Below are 21,315 nucleotides of genomic sequence, written 5' to 3' on the forward strand. Positions count from 1 at the left end.
AAAAAATTCTTATTAAATATAAAGGGAGAAACTGTAAGTTCACTGTGGAAACACTTGATGGACTCCAACTTAACCAAATAAGCAAAGCTAACATCACCGAATAAGGCACAAATCAATACCATGTGCGTGTTGATAAAATGCCTTAGGACACAACCCTTCTGTGGTGTTCCTGACAAAAATGCATAACCAGAATTGAACGAGGAAATGCCACACAAACCTGATATAGCAACACTCTACTAAATATATAACCCTTTTGAACTCTGCAAAACTGTCAAAGTCAAAAAACACAAAAAACTCCTTTAAAACTTCCTGTTTAAAGGAGAAATGACAACGAAATACAATGTGTTACCTTGGATTATATCCTAGACCTCGGAGGTGAGGGAAAATATTACAAGGGGCATTACTGAGACAATTGATAATGTCTGAAAAGGGACTATGGGCCAGACAGTAGTATTGTATCAATATTAAATGTTATGATTTTGATAACTGTATGGTGATTATTTAGAAGAATGGCCTTGTCCTAAAGAAATATACACCGAAGCATTAGGAGTAAAGGAGCATGATGTCTCCACCTTGCTCTCAAATAGTTCAGGGGGAAAAATGCACATGTTTAAGTGTGTATGTGGCGGGAGAGGGAAGATGTAAAAACAAATGGAAGAAAATGAAAACAGGTGAATCCGGGAAAAGGAATCACAGTATCCCTTGTACTATTCTTACAACTTTTTCTGTAAGCGTGAAATTATATCTATAAAAATTTACAAAAAGAAACATTCAAACATTTAGGGAGATACACAAAACTCTGACACATTCAAGTACATACCTTCAAAATTCCGAATTTTTTAAGGCATTTAAAAAATTTTGATGTACTTCAACAAAAATTTCAAAATTTTCTGATAATAAAACTATACTGCTCAATGCTAAACTCTCTCTCCCAGGCCATCCTTCTGTTTATATCACTGAGCTAATTAAGCCTAAAGACAAGTGTTTGAGTTGAGATACAACTGTGGGATCAGTGATCTACACTCTGAAGGCTCTGCCAGACATGTGGGGAAGAAAGAAGAGTAAGGGGCAAAATGGAGTTCCTCAGATACAGGGCTCATTCCCTCATGATTAATTAATTATCAAACCTGCCAACCTGCTCAACAGACGCTCCACTGAAGAGTGCAGGAAAACAGCGTCACGCAATGAAGCAAGTTCTCTTCACCAGATGTTTTTTCTTCCACACACATCTGCTTTGAACTTCAAAAATCTTAAAGTCCAGAGCAAGGGCTGGTATAGTCTAAATTGCCTAACAGAGCAAAGGCACTCAAGTCTTACTGAAATTCTTAGAGTAGCGACAGTGAATTGTATTCAAATACAAAAGCAAGGCATTTCTAAAGTTGTACCTTTTCCTCATGCCCCAAATATTAAGGGACAATTGCTAAGGAATGAGCCAAGAAAAATACACGGAAATAGAAGCACTATAATCATGAGAGTGAAGGATAAAAACAACTTATTTTTTAAAAGACCATTTTAATGAGTTATTGAGCCTTATTGAGCCTTAAATGCATTATTCTCCCTATAAATGTAGCCTTTGAGAAAATGTAATATACATAAAAAATAAGGCTTATAAAAGAAGACAAATTTGACTTCATTACATAATTATTTTTATACTGAAGCATTTCAATAAGGTTTCTAAGTAGAGAATTTAGGAGTTCTTAAAGAAAGTAACTCAATGTCTAGAAAATCATTCTTTACTGGTTTTAAAAATATTCATTCCATCCTCCCGAAAAGGTAATGCATTGTACTGACACATTATTTTTTAACACCAAAAATTAAAATCAGTATATAATGATCAGTTATTAGTTCAGGCTAGCTTGAGAAAGAAGAAACTATCTATGATTTAAATTATAGAATGGTTTTGAAAAGAAACTATTTTATTACTTTTAGTGCATACATAATGCAAGTTAATTTAACAAATTATGTCTTGGTAGAGGACTTCAGGGAAGCATTAGGAGAAGGAACTAACACGGAGAATCTATCATGTGCCAGCTGTTGTCTTTTGTAGTGGAACTCAGCAAAGACTAGGCAGGGAACCTAAAGCTCAGAGAAGGGAAGTAGCATGGTTTAGGTCAGCCTCATATACAGATCAGTGAGTTTCCTCTTCCTTTTTCTGTATGTTCCATATTGTTGATTAACAATGAATTCATAGCCAACAGCACTACAATTCATGCTTAAATGAAGCTTAGCCAACACGCACATTTTCTCTGTAAGACACCACCATTTTCTTGCACTTTGGAACACTAAACAGCACTTTAGCACTATGCTTGGGGGTGATTTTAAATAGAGAAATCATCGGTGAAAAGCACAAAAAGATGGAAAACATGGCACTAAATAGACTGTGAAAAGGACACATTTATAATACAAGAGCTAAAACAAGAAAGCAGAGCATCACCTTGTTTATCTCAGCTGGGAATGTGCACATCAGGACTCATATTTACAAATGACTATGAAAGTACCAAAAATACTGGTTTGGGGATTACAAATAAATTTTAGCTAGTAGGCAAATTAACAAATAGAGAATCCAGGAACAATGAGGATTGTTATATACCGTTTGACCTAGCAATTCTGTATCTAGGCATTTATTCTACAGATATGCCCTTATATGCATAAAATAACATATTTACAATGATCTACACTGAAGCAGTTTTAATTAGCACTGGAAACAGATTAATTGCCTATTGGTGGGCATATGTATGAATAACTATGGTACTCTATATAATGGAATACCATGCAATAATTAAAAACAAATGAGGAACTCTCCATGGGTGATATGGAACCATTAACACTAAGAGTTTTTTTAAACTTGTTGTCCATGAACCACAGTAAAATCCAAAACCAAACCAAAACAAAAACACAAACCAAAAAATCCCCCAAAACCCACACATTGTTACTTAGTATGCACATTTATTTATAACTACAATTTCACAAAATAATATTTGCCCTTTACTTGCTATCTCTCAGTCTATTCTATTGGGTTCTTTATAGTCTACTCATTGCATGTAAAAGATTCCGCTTGTGGCCGGGCGCGGTGGCTCACGCCTATAATCCTAGCACTCTGGGAGGCCGAGGTGGGCGGATCGTTTGAGCTCAGGAGTTCGAGACCAGCCTGAGCAAGAGCGAGACCCCATCTCTACTAAAAATAGAAATTATATGGACAGCTAAAAATATATATAGAAAAAATTAGCCGGGCATGGTGGTGCATGCCTGTAGTCCCAGCTACTCGGGAGGCTGAGGCAGGAGGATCGCTTGAGCTCAGGAGTTTGAGGTTGCTGTGAGCTAGGCTGACGCCACGGCACTCACTCTAGCCTGGGCAACAGAGTGAGACTCTGTCTCAAAAAAAAAAAAAAAAAAAGATTCTGCTTGTGACTCACTAAATTGACTTTAGAACTCATCAGTTTGACATGCTGCAGTTTGAAAAATACTAATCTACCAGATAAATAGTTTAGCTAGAAAAAGGTAAGGTGGAGAATGACATACAGAGATGGTATTGCCGTTTCTGTGAAAGAAAATAAAAGAATAAATTAAGAATAAAAGAAAATAAATGAACATGTTTGTAAATACATGGGCTCTCTCCAGAAGACTATTTTAGGAACTGGCAACAGTGGTTGCTACTATAGAGGGAACTGTTTGACTAACGGATTTGAGTAGAGAGCAACCTATTTTTTACCACATACCCCTTCTGAAACTTCTGAATTTTATGCTGTTTTCATATAGTAAATAGTTCCCATTTTTAAAAAATTCTCCTAGGAATCTCAATTACCAATCTATGATTTTCTATAATCTATATTATTTATTTAAATTAATTTTTGTTTAAATTAAAACATTCTAAACTACTGAAATCTGATGTCATCATATATTTTTAATTATCCTTCATGAGAATGCTTTATCCTGATGTGAAATCAATCTAATGCTTTCAAATTGTTTCTTATCTCATGACTACCTAAAACATAACCATATCTTAGGAAGAGACATGAATAAGCCCCTACTTAAATTTACACTGGGCATATATATTTAAGGCAAAATCTGCTGTGTTCAACAAGCAGTCAAAGCAAACAAAACAAAACACTATACTTGACAACTTCCCCAAACTGTTTTTCCATTAGAAATAAAAAATGCCAAAGTCATTATAAATTTTTAAAAATGAGTAGCAAACATTTATTTGTCTCTAGGGTAAGGTTTATCTCACAAATAACTTTCAAAACTGTTTAGCTATTAGTTTAAGTCCTGATTTATAATTAAAACCTAGCTAAGAGTAGTACAAAGTTTACTCAAATACAGTTACATGGAGAAAAATTAGTATTTCAGTAAAAGAGTAGCAATTCTTACCATCAGTGATATCTACAATTCTATAATGTGTTTCCTGATTTTGAGGACTTACTCTGAAATTGTTCCATATACTAAAAATTTAAATTTATAGTAACACTATTAAAAAATGATTCTAATAATACAGCAAACCTGGGAAATGCTACTTCATTAGTACTGAGATTTTTCCATGTGTAATTTTTACACGTAGGGGACCATGAACACAGGCAACACGCAAGGTAAATGAATGGCCTGGAGTGACACATCTGAGTGCTGGCTATAACAGTCTTTGGTGTGGTCGAGCACAAACTTATTTCCACTTAGAGAAGCTCCTAATCTTTCAGTAATGATCGTTTTCCTTTGGTAGCAGCCAGTATCTGTTCACAGCTTCAACTATTGATTCAAAAAGGCTTATGTTTTTTAGAAGGCCAAAGCCCAGGGGTTCTGTGAGACTACTAGAAATTCTTAGACCATGAAAAGATCCCCATCAGAAAACATTAAGAACCCACTAAAATAAGCTCCTGAGTAGGTTTAACATGTGAAAAATGGACACAGGGATTTGGCAGGATTCTTTTCCACCTAGTGACTTCTCAACACATCACGTCATACAAGAATCATGTGATGAAAGGTCCACACTACTGATTCTGTTCCAGAGCCAGAGAATAGGTTAGGTGAAGAGGAGCTACATACGTGCTCCTCAATAATGATGGGTTAATGGCATTACAGAGACACTCAGGATGCACTTGTACATAATCTTAGAGGCCAGCCTTTCCAGAAAGTTGTATTTAATGCTTTGGAACAAGTGAATTCACCCCTGGGTATAATGCCCAAGAGCGGTTCTGCTTCACTATCCATAGCACTCCGCTATAGGAGGCAGCCCTTAGCCCCAGTGTGAGACTTTGCCCCCTACTGGCATTTAAATCACCACCTTCACCAGTTAATATTAGAGATACAAGCTACCCCTTACATGATGCTTCTCCTAGGACACTTTTTTCTCTCTCAAAAATCATCCACATGTCATCTGTTTAAATTCAGTCAAAACAAAGTTTCCTTACCAGGTTGCAAGTAAGTTTTTTTTTATCCAAATGGATTATTTTTTTCTGACCAGAAAGAAGCCCTCGGCTACCCCCCACCCCCTTAAAAAAATATATTGTCCTCCAATTGTTGTTAACAACCCCCAGCTGCACTGGCTCCCGCACTCATTTAAAACCTCTCTGCTTGGCTTCATATCCCAGACTTTCTCGCAAAGAAAACAGAACTCTAAAATCAGAACCGTCTTGGACTGGGCAGTTGCCAAGTTAGCTGCCACTCCTTAGCCTTAAGTTAAATGGCATACCCGAGGACATTTTGCACAGTGTTTAAGTTACTCCTTATTGAATAAGGAGAAATTCAATTTAAAAATGGGAAGAATGAGGAACTGTAAATAGAATAGCCTCCTTTTATCTCTCTAGGTGCCCCCTCCCAGGTTGTTAAGCTCTTTATAACTCAGTAGGGGGTTCATTTTTACAAAAAAACCCCACAGTATATATGTGTGTACACACACACACACACACACACACACACAGATGCTTTACTGTCCTGACATGGAATCCTTAAGATTCATATAATGCTTGTCCCATTATGGCCATGAAATAACTTCGAGTTGGCGTGCTTCCCTGAAAAACTTTCAGCACTGAACTGTCTTGGGAGCAATGTGGATAGAGTTCTATAGAATCCCAGTTATGCTAAGCCAAGAACATAATCATTCCTTCTTTCCAAGACTCACTCAGATTTGTTCAAGACTAAAGAAGGATGCTGACTGCAAAGAGAAGGATGTGGGTCAAATAGTAATACAAGTCCTGAAGGACATTTCAATTCTCTTCCTGTTTTATTCTTTTATTGTATCAGAAACTGCCAGAAATAGGGGGCTACTGGCTGGGACTTAGAAGTTCTCTGGTGAACAGAAAACCATTCAGTAAAACAAGTTTTATTGAAACATGATTTTATTCATTCAACAATTTTTTTTATGATTTATTTCATGCTAGAGTGATCTCTACTACCCTTTGACCAGATGAAAATTGACTATAAAATTTGTCAAAGTGTTTTCCTGAGTGTTAGAAGAACTACAGTAATAAGAATTACATAATCATTAGAATTCTATTCATAAATCTTTGTATTCTATATTTCAGATGGAAAACTTGTGGCCAAAAAAATAATTCTTCTTAGTTATATATACTTATGATGGAGAAGAAAATTACAAATAAAAATCTATTTCCAATTTTTAAAGAGTATATTATTGATATTTAAAGGAATAAAAGTTCTGTTAAAAAAAAGATTATAATCAACATTCTTGTGTTGTAAAAATGAAAACTAATTCTGAAAATATTAATCCCAGAGCACTACTTCAACAGATGAATGCTACTCTCAGTCATAGAAAAGTTTAAATATCATGTCTGCCTTATTTACTTTGCATCTAAGGTACCTAATTTTCTTCTTTCCATTTGATCCTTAAATAAGAACTAAAATGCCTTGAGCCTATCTCATGAGACTACAGTGAGGATGCAATAATACCAAATCATTGCTTAGGCACTAAAGAAATGAGCTTCTAACCATGACAATGGACCATTGTGTAGAAAAAAGTTTTAATTTCATTTTTAAGATAAAGTTATTAACATCAAACAAATATCCATAAGTACCTCTTTTCCCACTACCAGCCTTAAAGCTAATTTGCTTTCCCTTTGACGGTTATTTTTGTGATCATGTGAACCCAGCAGAAATGCTTAGTCATAAGTGCTCACAGTTGCGTGTGCCATGTAATGGAAATAAGTGATACTGCTGGTGCCCTAAGGATGAAGCTCCTTTGAAGTGCATGTGTTTATATGTGCTCGCCAAATTTTTAATGCCAGTAAAACCCAAAGGCAGTTTGGAATTTTAACTTACAGTAAAATGACCTTTTATCTTTTTAATGTTCCAGGAAGCATCAATTCAATCTAACATTTTTTTGTTTTTAAACCACAGCATGTTTTGGTGACAGTGACAAAAAAAGTATTTGATAAAGAACTTTGCCTGTTCTGAAAAGAGAGGGGAAAACACCACATTTAAGTCCTAATTGGCAACTGTAGAATGGTTTGATTTGATCTAGCTAAAATGATAAAGGAGTTCATTATCCTTTTAGGTAATTATGTAAGAAAATGCAAAAATCCCCATAGAATAAATCATATGATATACAACTTATATAAAGTTCAAAATCAAGTAAAACTAAACAATATATCATTTAGGGATACATAAAAATGTGCAAAAGCTTTAATGAAGACCAAGTGGTAAACACAAAGTAAAAGATGAGGAGAAAGCAAAGTAGTAAGATCAGAGAGGCCCACATGGGGGGCTTCAAAGATATGAGTAATGGGCAATTTCTTAGGCTGGGTGGCAGGTCCACAGGTGTTCATTTTATTGTTATCCTTTATAACTTACAAATTTATTACGTCCTTCTTTTAAAAATATATGAAACATTTCACAGTAAAAGATGAAAAAAAAAAACATGGATAAAGGGATAGCTGGACAAATGGAAGCAAGTATCATGTACACAAGTTAATTATCAGCACCATGAGCACATTCCTGAATAGGAAAGAATCTGAAGTTATACTCTGAGTAAGGTGGGGTTAACTTAATGGCAAGGTAACAATTACCATGTTTGCCCATCAGATAATCAGGGAAGGGATGAACTGGAAAGTACGTTTAGGATGAAGGACTCCAACACAAGCTTGGCACAAACGCAACTGGCCAAACACACAGCTTTTTTACCCCTGAGAGCCCATGTGCCTCCTATCCTGGATTGCTTAAAATTTTCCTTAAATATATGGAGTCTGTTTCTCATTGATCCCCATACTCACTGCTTCCTACTGACCACTTCAAGGCAGGAACTCTGAACTTCACAGTATCTACCAGACTCTCATCAGCATGTGGGGTGCAAGGTACAAAAAAAGAAATGCATCCATATATTAAGATTGGCTGTTTATGCAATATATTTGCATATATTCTAATTACCTATATCTAATCAGAAGCTTAATATGGTAAAGAACTCTTTTTCTTCCATTGGAAGACTTGATGTGCCTTTGTTTACACATTTATTAAATATACTACACACAGCAGCCTCAATAAAGCACTTATGTAGAAGCCTGGAAAGCACATGTAATTGTACTTTAGCAGGTAAAAATATATTGGCTTTTTTTCCCTCTAAAAGCAGAGAGAAAATTAATTCTTTTCAGCTGTTTCATTCCAGGGACAAGCATTTGCTTTGCATTATTTCAGGGATTTGTAGGCCGGGCTTTGTCAGCATCTCATGATCTGGGGATGGGAGGTGGCAGGATGGGTGTTGCAAACATGTTCACATCCAAATTGTCCTTTTACAAGGCTCTTTGCAGAGGCTGTCTTCTGCGATCCATTTAAACTGTCTCCAGATATTCTTGTTCCTGGACACTCATCATTATCCAACATTTCCAACCCATATTATTTGTTTTTTAAGAGCATATGAGGGTATTTTATGTGACATTTCATTTTTCCAGAAGAGTGGTCAACTTCTTTTAAAATTTCTGCTAGATAATCAATAAGGAAACTCTATCTGGCACTTAGTTCATTCATCCAATTATTGGGCACCTATGAAGGTGAAAGCAGATATAACACAGTCCTTGCCCTCAAATAGCTCACAATCTGGTGGTATGTTCTTAGAAGCAGTGGAATTTTCTAATGCCTGGAAAGGTATTTTAAACCCCTGGACCTACCGTGTGTGTCACTAGGGGTCAAAGACCTATGATTTAGTCCTCTCAAATAACTGGGTTCAGAAAAAACATTAAGAAGTGCTGGCCTAGGAGAAGGGGTAGACACTTTATCACCTGAGTAGGATGTATCATGGCAAGGAATGCCAACTGCATGGTGCTAACAGAGCACAAGGAAGGGACAAATCACCTGGGGGAACGGGCTTCCAGAGGATTCTAAGAAGATTCACATTTGATTCAGGTTTTAACATACTGACTGCCAAACTAGAAAAAATTTTTTTCCTTGGGGCCCCAGTGTTTTATTATGAAAATAGAATAAAAGCTTCAAAAACAAAATGATTCTTTCTAATTTAATGAAAAACTTATTTTTTATTGTTTTCTGTGCTGAGTTATATGCAACTTGAAAAATAGTTCTCATGGCTCCCAAGGTGAAGAGATGTGTGGTTATATATGCTTCCCAAGGCCGCAGGCTCAACACTAGCATGAGTTAAATACAACTCACATGGCAGTTAATGTGTTAAAGAAAGACTGTTATTGGCCCAGGGCATTCCCAGCATAGGCAACAGCATGTACAAGCTATTGGGGAAAAAAACATGTCTCTGGAAGACCATGCAATTTGGAGTGGCTAGGACTTGGGATGTTGGTATTGAAAGAAGGAAAGGAAGGATTAGTCAGGCTCCATGAATATGTACTATTATTATTTGTCAATTAAAAAAATAAAATAAAACTATTAAAAAAAAGGGACTAGTTGGAAACAACATTGAAAGGTCAGATCAGCAAAGGGTGTTTACCCATCAAGTTAGGTAGGTCCCATCTATTCTGTAGAAAATTCACCAACAGAGGTCAGGGAGCGTGTGTGTGTCCTCATTGAAAAATTAAAAGTAGAGAGCATTAGAGTAACAGTAAGAGATAAATGTTTTGTTTTTATTTTAGCATACATAGAAAGTTATTCCACATTTAGCTTAGACATATAGTAAACTAATTACATATACTTATGTCACTCTTTTATTGACCACTGATCCTGGGATTAGTGTGGTTCTGTAAGTCAGGTTCTCATTCTTGCCCTTCTGCTTCACAGCAGTCTTCTTTCCTGACTGCCTGGTTTGGGGCCCATGGTTATGTTCTCTGGGCCAGCTGCAGATGTGTTACATAGAGACAACACACATTAGTGGCAGTATGAGGTGAGAGCAGGGGTACAAATAGAGGAGGAGAGCCTGGAGGTGTGAGGCTAAGGAGAAATTCTAAAAAAGAGTGATCAAGGACTACAATGTAGGAAGACATTGATCAGATCTGTCCTAAAAGGTCCCACAAAGAGAACTAGGATCCACTGATGAAAACTGAAATCTGACAGAGCTGCCTAAAGATGCAACAGAGCACCTTGATTTGTCATTGCAATTCTTTAGACAAACTAGATAGCCATTTGGCAGTGAAAAATTTTAAAGGTTTATTAGTTATCTATTGCTACATAATAAACTATCCCAAAATGTGGTGGTTTAATACAACAAACATTTACTATCTTGCAGCTTCTGTGGGTCAGGAATTCATGAGTGGCTTTGCTGGCTGGTTCTTTCAAAGTATCTCTCATGAGATTTCAGTCAAGATGCTGCTTAGAAGCACTGTCAACTGAAGGTTCACTCAGCTCTCTGAGGCTGGTGGTAGGAATCCCCAGTTCCTCAGGAGCTGGCTATTGAAAAGACGGAGCAGTTTTTTGCCTCTCCGTAGTGGGCCTGTGTAGTGCTGCTTGAGTGTCCTCACAGCATGGCAGTTGGTCTTGCCCAGAGTGAGTGATCAACACAGAGAGTAAGGAGGAAGCCACAATGCCTTTTTTTACCTAGTCTCAGAAGTCATATACTGTCACATCTGTCAAATTCCTATCCTTGGAAGCAAGTCTCTAATGTTTTACCCACAGTCAAGAGAAGGAGAATTAAGCTCCCTTCTCAAACGGAGGATTATCAAACAATTTATGAACAAAGCACCTATAACAAGGTCACATGAGGGGACTCAGGAAGTTCCTTCATACCTGAGATTCTCCAACTCTAGTCATGAATCAGTAAACAAAGGACAAACCTCAAAAGTGTTCTGTACTTGACTCATATTATCCTGGAAGCAGCCCACTGGGGCTCTGGTAATTGATATATTTGTCAAGAGGAGAGGCTCAGTAATGGCTTCCTGGAAACGCCATCAAGTGGCAATGGGATTTAACTGAAACTGCTTTTGTGGTGTAATGGAAACATTATTTATAATTTTGAGAAAAGAAAGTAGACACAGAAAAAGCTACAGTAGGAACCTATCTTGATTATACTATTCTTGGAACAAAAAAGTGATTGAACAATATACAGCAGTTTCTTTTTAATTTTGGAACTTGTTCTGTTTTATTTGGATGTGCAGGAAAGGAAGATTTCTGAGCTTTCCCGGTTACTAGATATTACTGAGCATTAAAGGGCCATGAGTTTATAAAGTTATACTTTCATGATATATAAAAAAATAATAAATGGGAAGTTATGGTCCAAACATGAAGCAAATTAAGTTGTGGCCTGATTTGGAGCAATTGGTAGAGTACAGCACAGGAGAATCCACTTGATGTCGATGTTTGAAACAGTCTCCTTCTATAGGCGGAGGTTTATGACAAACACTTCTCCTTTTTATGAGTGGGATCTTCCACTACTGGATATGTAGTTAGTAATATTTATATTACCATCTTGATACTGTCAATGCTGGTTGTTGTCACTATTTGGAACTAACCTCTAATCAAAGCATAGAGACAAGCACAGCTATAGGACAGAATGCAAATGCTAATAGCCATAATAACAATAATGGTATGGTTGATAGGGGTTGAGGTGAGGTATGGGAATAAGGAAGGAAGAGGAAAGAAGAAAAGTGAATGCTATGGGGCTTGAATGTTTGTCCCTTCCAAAACTCATGCTGAAACTTAATCTTCAATGTGGCAGTATTGCAAGGTGGGGCCTTAAGAAGTGACTGGGTTAACTGATACATGCATGGATTAATGTTAATGTATTAGTGGGTGATCATGGTAGTGGAGCTATGGTTCTATAAGAAGAGGAAGAGAGGCCTGAGCTAGCACACTCAGCCCCCTCACCATGTAATGCTCTGTGTACCCCCTTGGGACTTTGCAGAGAGTCCCCACCAGCAAAAAGGCCCTCCCCAAATGTGGCTCCTCAACCTTGGACTTCTCAGCCTCCACCACTGTGAGAAATAAGTTCCTTTTCTTTATAAATTACCCAGTTACAGGTATCCTGTTATAAGCAACTTAAAATAGACTAAGACAGTTCATGATATTTCCTCAACTTACACAGTTAAATGGGTGAGGGATGATTGATAGAGATAATATAAAGTTGAAGAATCAAGAAACAGTGTGTTAAAATTGCAGTAAAATTAAAAATATTATTTCAAGTTAGAGTAGAACTCTAGCAAAAATCAGGAGGGAAGAAGACTGGGATGTGGTGTGAGCTACTTTTTTTTATTTTTTCACAGCAAGGAGTCACAAGTTACTGACTAATCAAGAAACAGATGCATGAGCACATTCTACAGAGTGAGGGTGTTTCCCGAGAATAATCAGAACCAGAGACCAGTGGCTCTGGGAATGGAATATAAGAGGTAACTTTCACGTCTTGTTTCCTATCCTTCTGTAACATTTGAATTTGTCATCTTACTGTATATTTAACATCCATAACTTTTCAAAAGCAAGAAATAAAAAAATCCATGTAGTTAGTAGAATCTGTAAGCTGATATTAGCTTATGTTTACCAGGTTTTAGTAGATGAATTTCAAGAACATCAATCCCTCAAATTAACAAATAGCAAGATTTCACTAATTTCATAAATTGGCACTTTACACTTAATGCTTCTTCTTGAGATAAAGAGTAGCAATCAGTTTAAAATCACTACTTTGGTAATAAAAACTATTTAACATGAGCTAAAATTCTATGGTTTATTCTTAAATATGCATTTTTCTACTGCCAAAAATGAAAGGACAACCAAAAACACCTTACAATTTTCATGATCAACTCAAATGGGCAAGAGTCAAGGCTCAGTAAAATACTGTGACACTCCATGAAGCAGTTTTAATAACTCCCTCCACCCCCACCCAAATACTAAGGATTATTCCTCTGAGTTTTTATGGAAGGCCAGGTACAGCCTTTGCATATGTTTAAAACCAACTCCCTGCTATCTAACTGTGGAAGAATATTCAAAGGATTCAGCAATGAAAAAGATACCAAAGAAGCAAACTACTACTTGCCTTGGTTTAACCAAAGATGGCTATTGAAAAAAAAAAAAAAAAAAATCTCCTTGGAGCAACACAGGTACCAGGAACAGTGGGTAGAAAAAGAGAGACTACGGCAAGAAAAACAACAGGTTGATATTTAGAGTCCAGGTGTTGAAAAGGCCTTTTATATAAAGGTGCTTTTTTTCTCTTTGAGGAATAAACAAAGAGATTTTATGAAAATGTTTTGGGCTTATATTAAAAAAAGCAATTTTTATACGTACAAGAAACACTCAGTCCTCTATTTTATAGACTCATAGAAACAACCTCAGGGTATGAAGGGACTTATATCACAGCAATTGACAACAATCATACAATACAGATCAGGCACGACCCACACTTTCTGAAAGGAGTTTATAGGAAGGGTTGAACTATTACACTCTCTGTGGATGACCTATAGTGCTTGTATAAAAAAAATATATAGAAGAATGGATTAATACACTGTACTGTACCCATACAATAGAATACAATACAGCAATGAAAACACACAAACTCCTGCCACATGTAACATGGATGAATCTAACAGGCTTAATGTTGGCTGAAGACCTGACAAAAATAGTACATATTCTATGATTCTATTTATATAATAAGTAAAACCAGGCAAAATTAACCATGGTGTTAGAAGTCAGCATACTGGTTAACTCTGGAGCAGGTAGAGACTGGGAGGGGTCACAAGGGGTTCTGGAGGTTGTGGTTAAAAGTTCTACTTTTTTTATCTGGGTCTATATGGAGTGGGTTCACTTTGTGATAATTCATCAAGCAATTGCAGTTACGATGTGTGTACTTTTCTGAGTGTACATACACTTCAGTTAAAAAGTTGATTTAAAAAAATAACATATAGGGTCCCTGCTAACATATGTGTCACCTTTATGCAGATTTTAAAAAAGTGTCCCCTCTGGATGGATGAAAAGGTAACCCCATGAGCAGGTCTTTACAAATGAAGGGTGGGCTGGGTTTCATCCCCACTGCTTGGCTAGAAACAAAACCACACATCTGGATGGACATCTGCAAATCTGCAAAAACACTCATTTGACCCTCCCTCACCACAGCTTTATGAGGAGAGCAGGGATGACGTCCCTCTTTTACAGATGAGGAAGTGGCACGGAACAGTAAGAGCGATGCACGAAGGCGTCACAGCTAATAAGCCATGGAGCCAAGACTGACTTCTAGACCAGTAGCTTTTCACATGGTTCTGATTCCTTTTTGGGAAGGGAAATAGGAAGAAGCTTCTTTCTGTGTTACCGTATGTATTGTGTACAGTATATACACGTCACGTCAAATGCTTTGTGGAATAAGACAGGGGATGAACACACAGTCCAATGTTCTTAACGTTGAACTTAAATAAAGGTCCTAGGTTCTAAGCTCAGTTGAAAAACATTCTCTAAGCATGTACTTCAAAATGAACATTCATCTTTTACATGTTTACCTATGGAAAAAGATCAGTAGAATAGAGATGTTCAGATATCAATACAGCACCATGGCCCTCCCTCAGCTTAAGGTTATGGACTACCAGATATAAATGTTTTCACTTTTTCCTGAAAAAAATTAAGAGAAAGACATAATGTATATGTTCAACTTACCTAGAAGCGTCTGCTTATTTTGGGAGGAGTCAGGCTCCGCAGAACATCTGCATGATCGGAGAACAATCACTCCACCAAGCACACCATCTTCACTGGCGAGGAAAGGTGAACCTAGGCAGAAAAGACTAGAATTCAGTGAATTCTACTTTTTTATTTTTCAATTTTCATTTGATTACTAGAACAAAAATGTGGTATGAATAAGATCTTCAAAGATACCCATTTTCTGACAGTCACCATGGTTCATACCTCATATAGACTTCACGGCAAAGGCAGGCTTATGTCTGAACAGAGGCCATTTGGCAAAGACAGTGACAGAAGCTGCCAAGAAGACATGAGTGGGGCATGGAGTGTGCCTTGCTGTATTCACAATGGAATTGGAAACACTACCAGATTAAAGGACCAAAACACAAATACAGGAAAAAATGCTCAACGACTCCCTTTGATCAGCTCTTAGGGATCACTTACCAGGCTCTCCCTGCTGTCAGGGGCACGCCACCAAAAGCTTGATTTACTACCTTAAATTCAATTTTAAACAATAAGCCACAAACTTTATTACAAACATTTAAAAATGCTCCTGATGGTTTACACAAATAAGGGTGAAACTGTATTTCTATTATGAGTCTCATAGTTAGAAAGAATTGGGCCTCCTTGAGATCTCACACACTGAGCCATTGTGATCATTTCAAGAACACTACAATTTAAAACCCCTCATTTTTCTTCCCCAAGGATATCTTCTTCGAACATCTGGCATAGCAAGTGAGCACGTGGAGAACAAATGCAAAATTAACCCAAGAACTATCAAAGAAAGCAGTAAAAATAAAAATCAACTAAATTGGATTGGGGGGGAGGGAGCTTCTGGTTAAATTTAGTAGATTAAATACATGCACTTATCTCCACTGTCTCCCCAAATCCCAGTAAACTGATGGGAAAGGAAGAAAAAAGCCATGACCCAATAAGGGCAGATAAGAAGGCAGACTAGAAAAAAAACTGACCTTTTGGAAAATGGTAAGAAGATGTACAAGTAGTTGCTCAGCTAGCAGACTCATGAAAGCTGAAATCTAAGTTTGCATGGGGTGGGAGGACCTTAGAGTTGGGGGCACCTACAAGAAACCAACCCAGTTTTGCCATAAAACCCCAAAAAGATCAGAAATTAGAGGCTTCGAGTTCCTCTGAAGAAGAGGTACAGGGGAGGAATGAAATAATGACAGTTGGTTGAGAGAGTCCAAAAGAATCCTCTAGACCACGTTCTGTCAAACTATGACCTGTTAAGAATTTTGGGCCCTTTTATTTGTTTGTTTGTTTGTTTGTTTTTAATTTTTTTAATTTACATTTTAAAGGGTCATAAAAAAGAGGGAGAGGAGGAGGAGGAAGAGGAGACTATACCAAAGCGACCATAATGTAGCCTGCAAAGCCCCTTTATTCTCTGGCCATTTTAAAGAAAAACTTTACCAACCCTTGATCTAGAGGCCCAGATTCCTGCCATTTCTGCCTAGAGAGAAACTTACCCCTCCCTAACCTTGAAGAAGCCAAGATATTTATTCTCTAGAGAATCTGAACCAGAAAGAATCGAGACTTGGGGGCATCAGTCGCAGCCCAGGAAGAAGCTACACACTGGAAACAAGGAGCTGAGGTGAAAGTCTTCATGCTAAACAGTGAAATAATGAGTTCCCAGAATGCAAGAAATCAGGCTGATATCCTCCAAGCAAGAGACTAGATAATTCCTTCCCAGCAACCCAACGCACTCAAGAGTAAAGACCTACTTAAGGGATCCTAAAAAATAACCTGTCCTTGCCTTATGGTAAGGGCTTCCAGATAACAAGTGTGGCTTATACACAAAAGGTTTTCAGTTGAGCTTCTGGGTATTTAACTGCTAAAGAGTACAGACAAGCTAAGATCACTAGTTGTTTCAATCAGTCCTCTATTTTAGGAAGGTCAGAAACCAAAATAAACAAAAAAGTAATACAGGAAAAACTTAGGCAAAGGCATTGAACAGAAGTTAAAAAAAAAAAAAAAAGTAAAAACAGAAAATAAGAAAATAAATGAAAAAAATTAAAAATCATAAGACTAGGCCAGAAAGTCCAATATCTGAATAACGGAAGTTTCAGAAAGGCAGACTAGAAGAAATGAAAGAGACAAAATTTCAAAGAAATATCATGATAAACGATGAATGAAAAAACAGTTTAACATTAGAAATAATGGTCAATTCAAAACATTTCAAAACAGCACACATATTTTACAGCCATTTTTAACAAGAGCAAGATCTACACACACATTTGAATGAACGGTGTTGTTTTGAAGGTGAACACTATAAAGGAAGAAGAGGAGTGCCAGTAATTCAAATTTTTTATTTCCATAGTTAAGTTGATGCATCAATTTCTGGGATAAAGAAAAGAATAATCACTCACTTTCTTTACCCATCCAGCTGGGCTCTGTCCCAGGACTCCTGAGCCCTGTGGGTGTTTCATGTTCATGTCAGTTAATGCCAAAGCTCAGAAAAAACAGAGTTGGGGACCTGTAGGTCAACTTGTCAACATACAACGTGAGTACTTGTGTGTTCAGAGCACTCAACATTTTTCTTTCATATTTTAATTGTGACAAATAGTTGGCAATTCTACACTTCAAGTTTTGAAATTTATGCAAATGTAAATAAGTTTTATGGAAACAATACGCTATTCATGTTGCACCTGAAGAGGAGTAGTGTCTTCCTTCTCCTCAGGGCTGCTCAAAGCACCAGATTGGAATTTCACGTCATGAGACATATCTGTGTGACAGTGCATCTACTGACCCCCAGAGGGCACTCCCTGTCACTCCTCAAAGATTTATGCCCCTTGCTCATTGTCCCTCTGATATCCATCCTGCCATAATTCCTGGTGATTTCGTGGTGCTTGGAGATTATCCATCTAACTCCCTGGCCTCTCAATTCCTTGATTTCTTCTGTCCCAAGAATCTTGCCCTCTACTTGTTAGCCACTCACTCCCCTTATACTCTAGTCTTTGTGATTTACCAATAACTTCACCTCTTCCATAATCTCACTTGCAAGCATCTCACTAACCACCCCTAACTTTCCAGTGCACACCTTTTAGTACCCGGCCTCCAACAATTCTTCAACATGTCCCTCACTCCCCTCAAGTCCTTACTTTGGTCCTTAAGTGGGCTAAAGCCCATGTTCCATCATAATAATGAATCCCCTGCAGAAATCATCAGCTAATTGTTTGCCTGACTTTATGTAAGTTCCATGAGAACATGGACTTTGTGTTCTTATTCACTGTTGTATTCCCACTGCCTGATCAGATGCCTGAAATATAGTGTGTGCCCAAATCCTTACTAAATCAATGAATAAATGTACGTTTTGGAGCCACCATGATGGAAGGCCTCTCTAGGATCACCTAGGCCAGAGAATAATTGGCAAGCTTTTTCTATAAAGAGCCAGATGGTAAAATTTCCAGCTTCATAGGCCATATGGTCTGTGTCACAACTACTCAACTCTGCCACTGTTATATGAAATCAGTTATGGACAGTATGTAAACAAATGAGTGTGGCTGTGTTTTAATAAAATTTTGTTTATAAAATCAGTTGGCAGATAGGATTTGACCTATAGGCCATAGTTTGTCAACCCCTGATGTAGGTTATTCCACTGCACTGAACATTAAAGCCTTAATTACCAATTCTCCCAGAGTTTATTAAACAGAGTTCATAACTTCCAGAGCTAGAAAGAGCCATCTAAACCAAGGACCATCTAGTCTAACCCCTGTCGCAGATAGTATTCAGTATCTGTTCTCTCCTTCTAACTAAAAGAAGCCTAATTTTGTTGAGGGAACAGTGATATGCCCTGCTAAGTAATTATTTCTCAGTCACTCTGTAGCTTGAGGTGACCGTGGGAGATAGCTCCAGCCAATAAGACACAAGGAGAAATCACTCGGAGGGGTGTTTAGGAAAGGTTCTTTAAAGGGGGTTGAAACAGGATACTTACCATTTTGCCCTTTCCCCTTTCCCCTCTTTCTTTCTGAAATGCATATGAGAGGCCCAGGGAGTGGTCAGAGCACATCCTAAGGCTAGCAGAGGAGGAGGACAGGGGAAGGATGCAGGACTATCAAAGACATTCTAGAACTGGTACACAAGACCTCTAGGGTCTTATTATGAGAGAAAAATAAATCTCTGATTAAGCCATGATAAGTGACTTTTAAAGAGAGGTTTTTAAAGAGAGAAAATTAATCTTTGGTTAAGTCACTACAGGTAGCTTTTTTAAAAAAGCCAGCAAGTGGGAGAATGGAGACTTAAACTGATCCTGTGACTTCTTCCACTGGAGTAGTTTTTCTCTCATGCCACTCCCCTGTCAAAGACAGAACTTAATCTCCTAATAAATAACAGTCACTGGCTTTAATTAAACTTTGTTACATTTACATATATTATTTGAACAGTCAGAAATGAATAGAAAGATTCAATTCAGGGTTCAGTAAAAGACACAACATGCTAGTCCATGCAAAGCAGATAGCATGTGAATTAAGACAGGCATTGTTCCTATTCAAAAAAAGATCATTTCCCAGGCTCACATAACTAGGAATTCTGAGGATTTCATCTAGCTTCAGACATGGTTGGACTCACACTGCTGACAGGCCCTAAGTCAATTCTAACACTGACAACACAAGAAGATCCTCAAGCAGACTCCCCACTTACGTCTTATTGGCCTGACTCATACTGTACGGCCATTCCTAGCTATAAGAGAGGCTTAAAACATGAATATTTAGTTCTTACAGTCTATGAAATAGAGGTATGCAATGGCAAGTGAGAAGTTGAGAGTGACTACTAAATAAGCCAGCCCGCAGTGGTTACCACAAACACTCTTTTAGGATGCACAGAATGGCATTTAGAAGTGATGAAGTATGATCCCTGACAGTTTATATTTTTGTTGTGTGTTTTAAGAATATTTTCAAATTTGATAATGTGATGAATTTTAGATTGGAGGCCTGAGCTGAGAGCTTTTCATAAATTCAAAAATAAAAACAAATGCACAAGCCATATATAATTCTCCTACCAAAAAAATGCCTATCTGAAAGTTATACGTTTATTTTCTGTACACTGGCCCTTAATTATAAGTATTCATTTGTTAATGACCTATGTTATAATCTTAATTAATTTTTCAGGGTCTACAAAACAGTTCTGTTCCCTCAGTTTTGTTAGATAGTAAACAGTTTTGTTATAACTTAGACTGAAGTCCCAAAGATTTGCTACTTTTATCACGTGGTATATGTATACCATGGAGTACTACTCAGCTCTAAGAAACAATGGTGTATTTTCCTGAATAGAGCTGGAACCCATTCTACTAAGTGAAGTATCTCAAGAATGGAAAAATAAGCACCACATGTACTCACCATCAAATTGGTTTGACTGATCATCAGCTAAGAGCACATTTAGGAATAACATTAATAGGGTGTCGGGCAGATGTGGGGGGGAAGGGGATGGATGTATACATACATAATGAGTGCAATGCGCACCATCTAGGGGATGGACACGCTTGAAGCTCTGATGGGAGGGGCAAGGGCAATATATGTAACCTAAACTTTTGTAGCCCCATAATATGCTGAAATGAAAAAAAAAGTTGGTGCTATAATAAAAAAAAAATAGAAAAAACATTAGAAATATGCACTGAATATTCTTTAGGTTAATATAAGAAAGGGATGAATAAAAAAGCTAATAAAAATATACATTAAAAACTCATAAAAACTTTTGAAATCTTATTGTGAGCAGTTATAAAACAAGAAAACATTTTGGCATTGATGACACCGAAAATGCAAAGAATCAATAAACTCCATTTTTGATCATTCTACAGAAATCAGGTTATGTTAGTTTTCTTTAAAAAAAAAAAAAAAAAAGCTATTCATCATCCCTATTCATCATCAAAAACTGAAATTAAGACATTATACTACTATAATGGGGACATGACTATCTCATGAAGAATAATATTGATAGTTCGCATGTTTATAAAATTTTCTCAACTTTTATACACCTAATCTCATTTTATCAACAGTAACCATGAGGTAAGCAAAGCAGACTCATCTATGCTCTTTTAAGTCACATGAATGACTGAAAAGAAAAAAAAAAAACTAAAAAGTGTTCAAGAATCATTAATAGTACTTTTTCAAGGCAGTTTTCCCTTGACTTTTTAAACTTTCAAATTATCAGAAAAGCTGAGATAGTAATACAGTGAAGATTTACAAACTTTTCTCCGAGATTCTCAAATTAGCATTTTGCTACATTTGTATTTTCTCATAGATATGGAGATAGAAATTCACACACATGCATACACATTCACAAATAAGTCACTTGAAATTAATTTTTAAACATTAAAACACTTCAGCCTAA

General features: G+C 37.0%; 1 protein-coding gene across 2 annotated transcripts in view; it reads right to left on the reverse strand.

Moving 5' to 3' along the window:
- TASP1 (taspase 1) overlaps positions 1-21,315 on the reverse strand; it is a 172,613-nt gene that overhangs the window by 20,401 nt on the left and 130,897 nt on the right. For both annotated transcript variants that reach the window (XM_069495684.1, XM_069495683.1), the window contains one exon: positions 14,956-15,066. In XM_069495684.1, coding sequence (XP_069351785.1) covers positions 14,956-15,066 — 111 coding nt within the window. The remainder of the gene's footprint in view (positions 1-14,955; positions 15,067-21,315) is intronic.

This window comes from Eulemur rufifrons, chromosome 20 (genome assembly GCF_041146395.1).
Source record: "Eulemur rufifrons isolate Redbay chromosome 20, OSU_ERuf_1, whole genome shotgun sequence".
Taxonomy (NCBI): domain Eukaryota; kingdom Metazoa; phylum Chordata; class Mammalia; order Primates; family Lemuridae; genus Eulemur; species Eulemur rufifrons.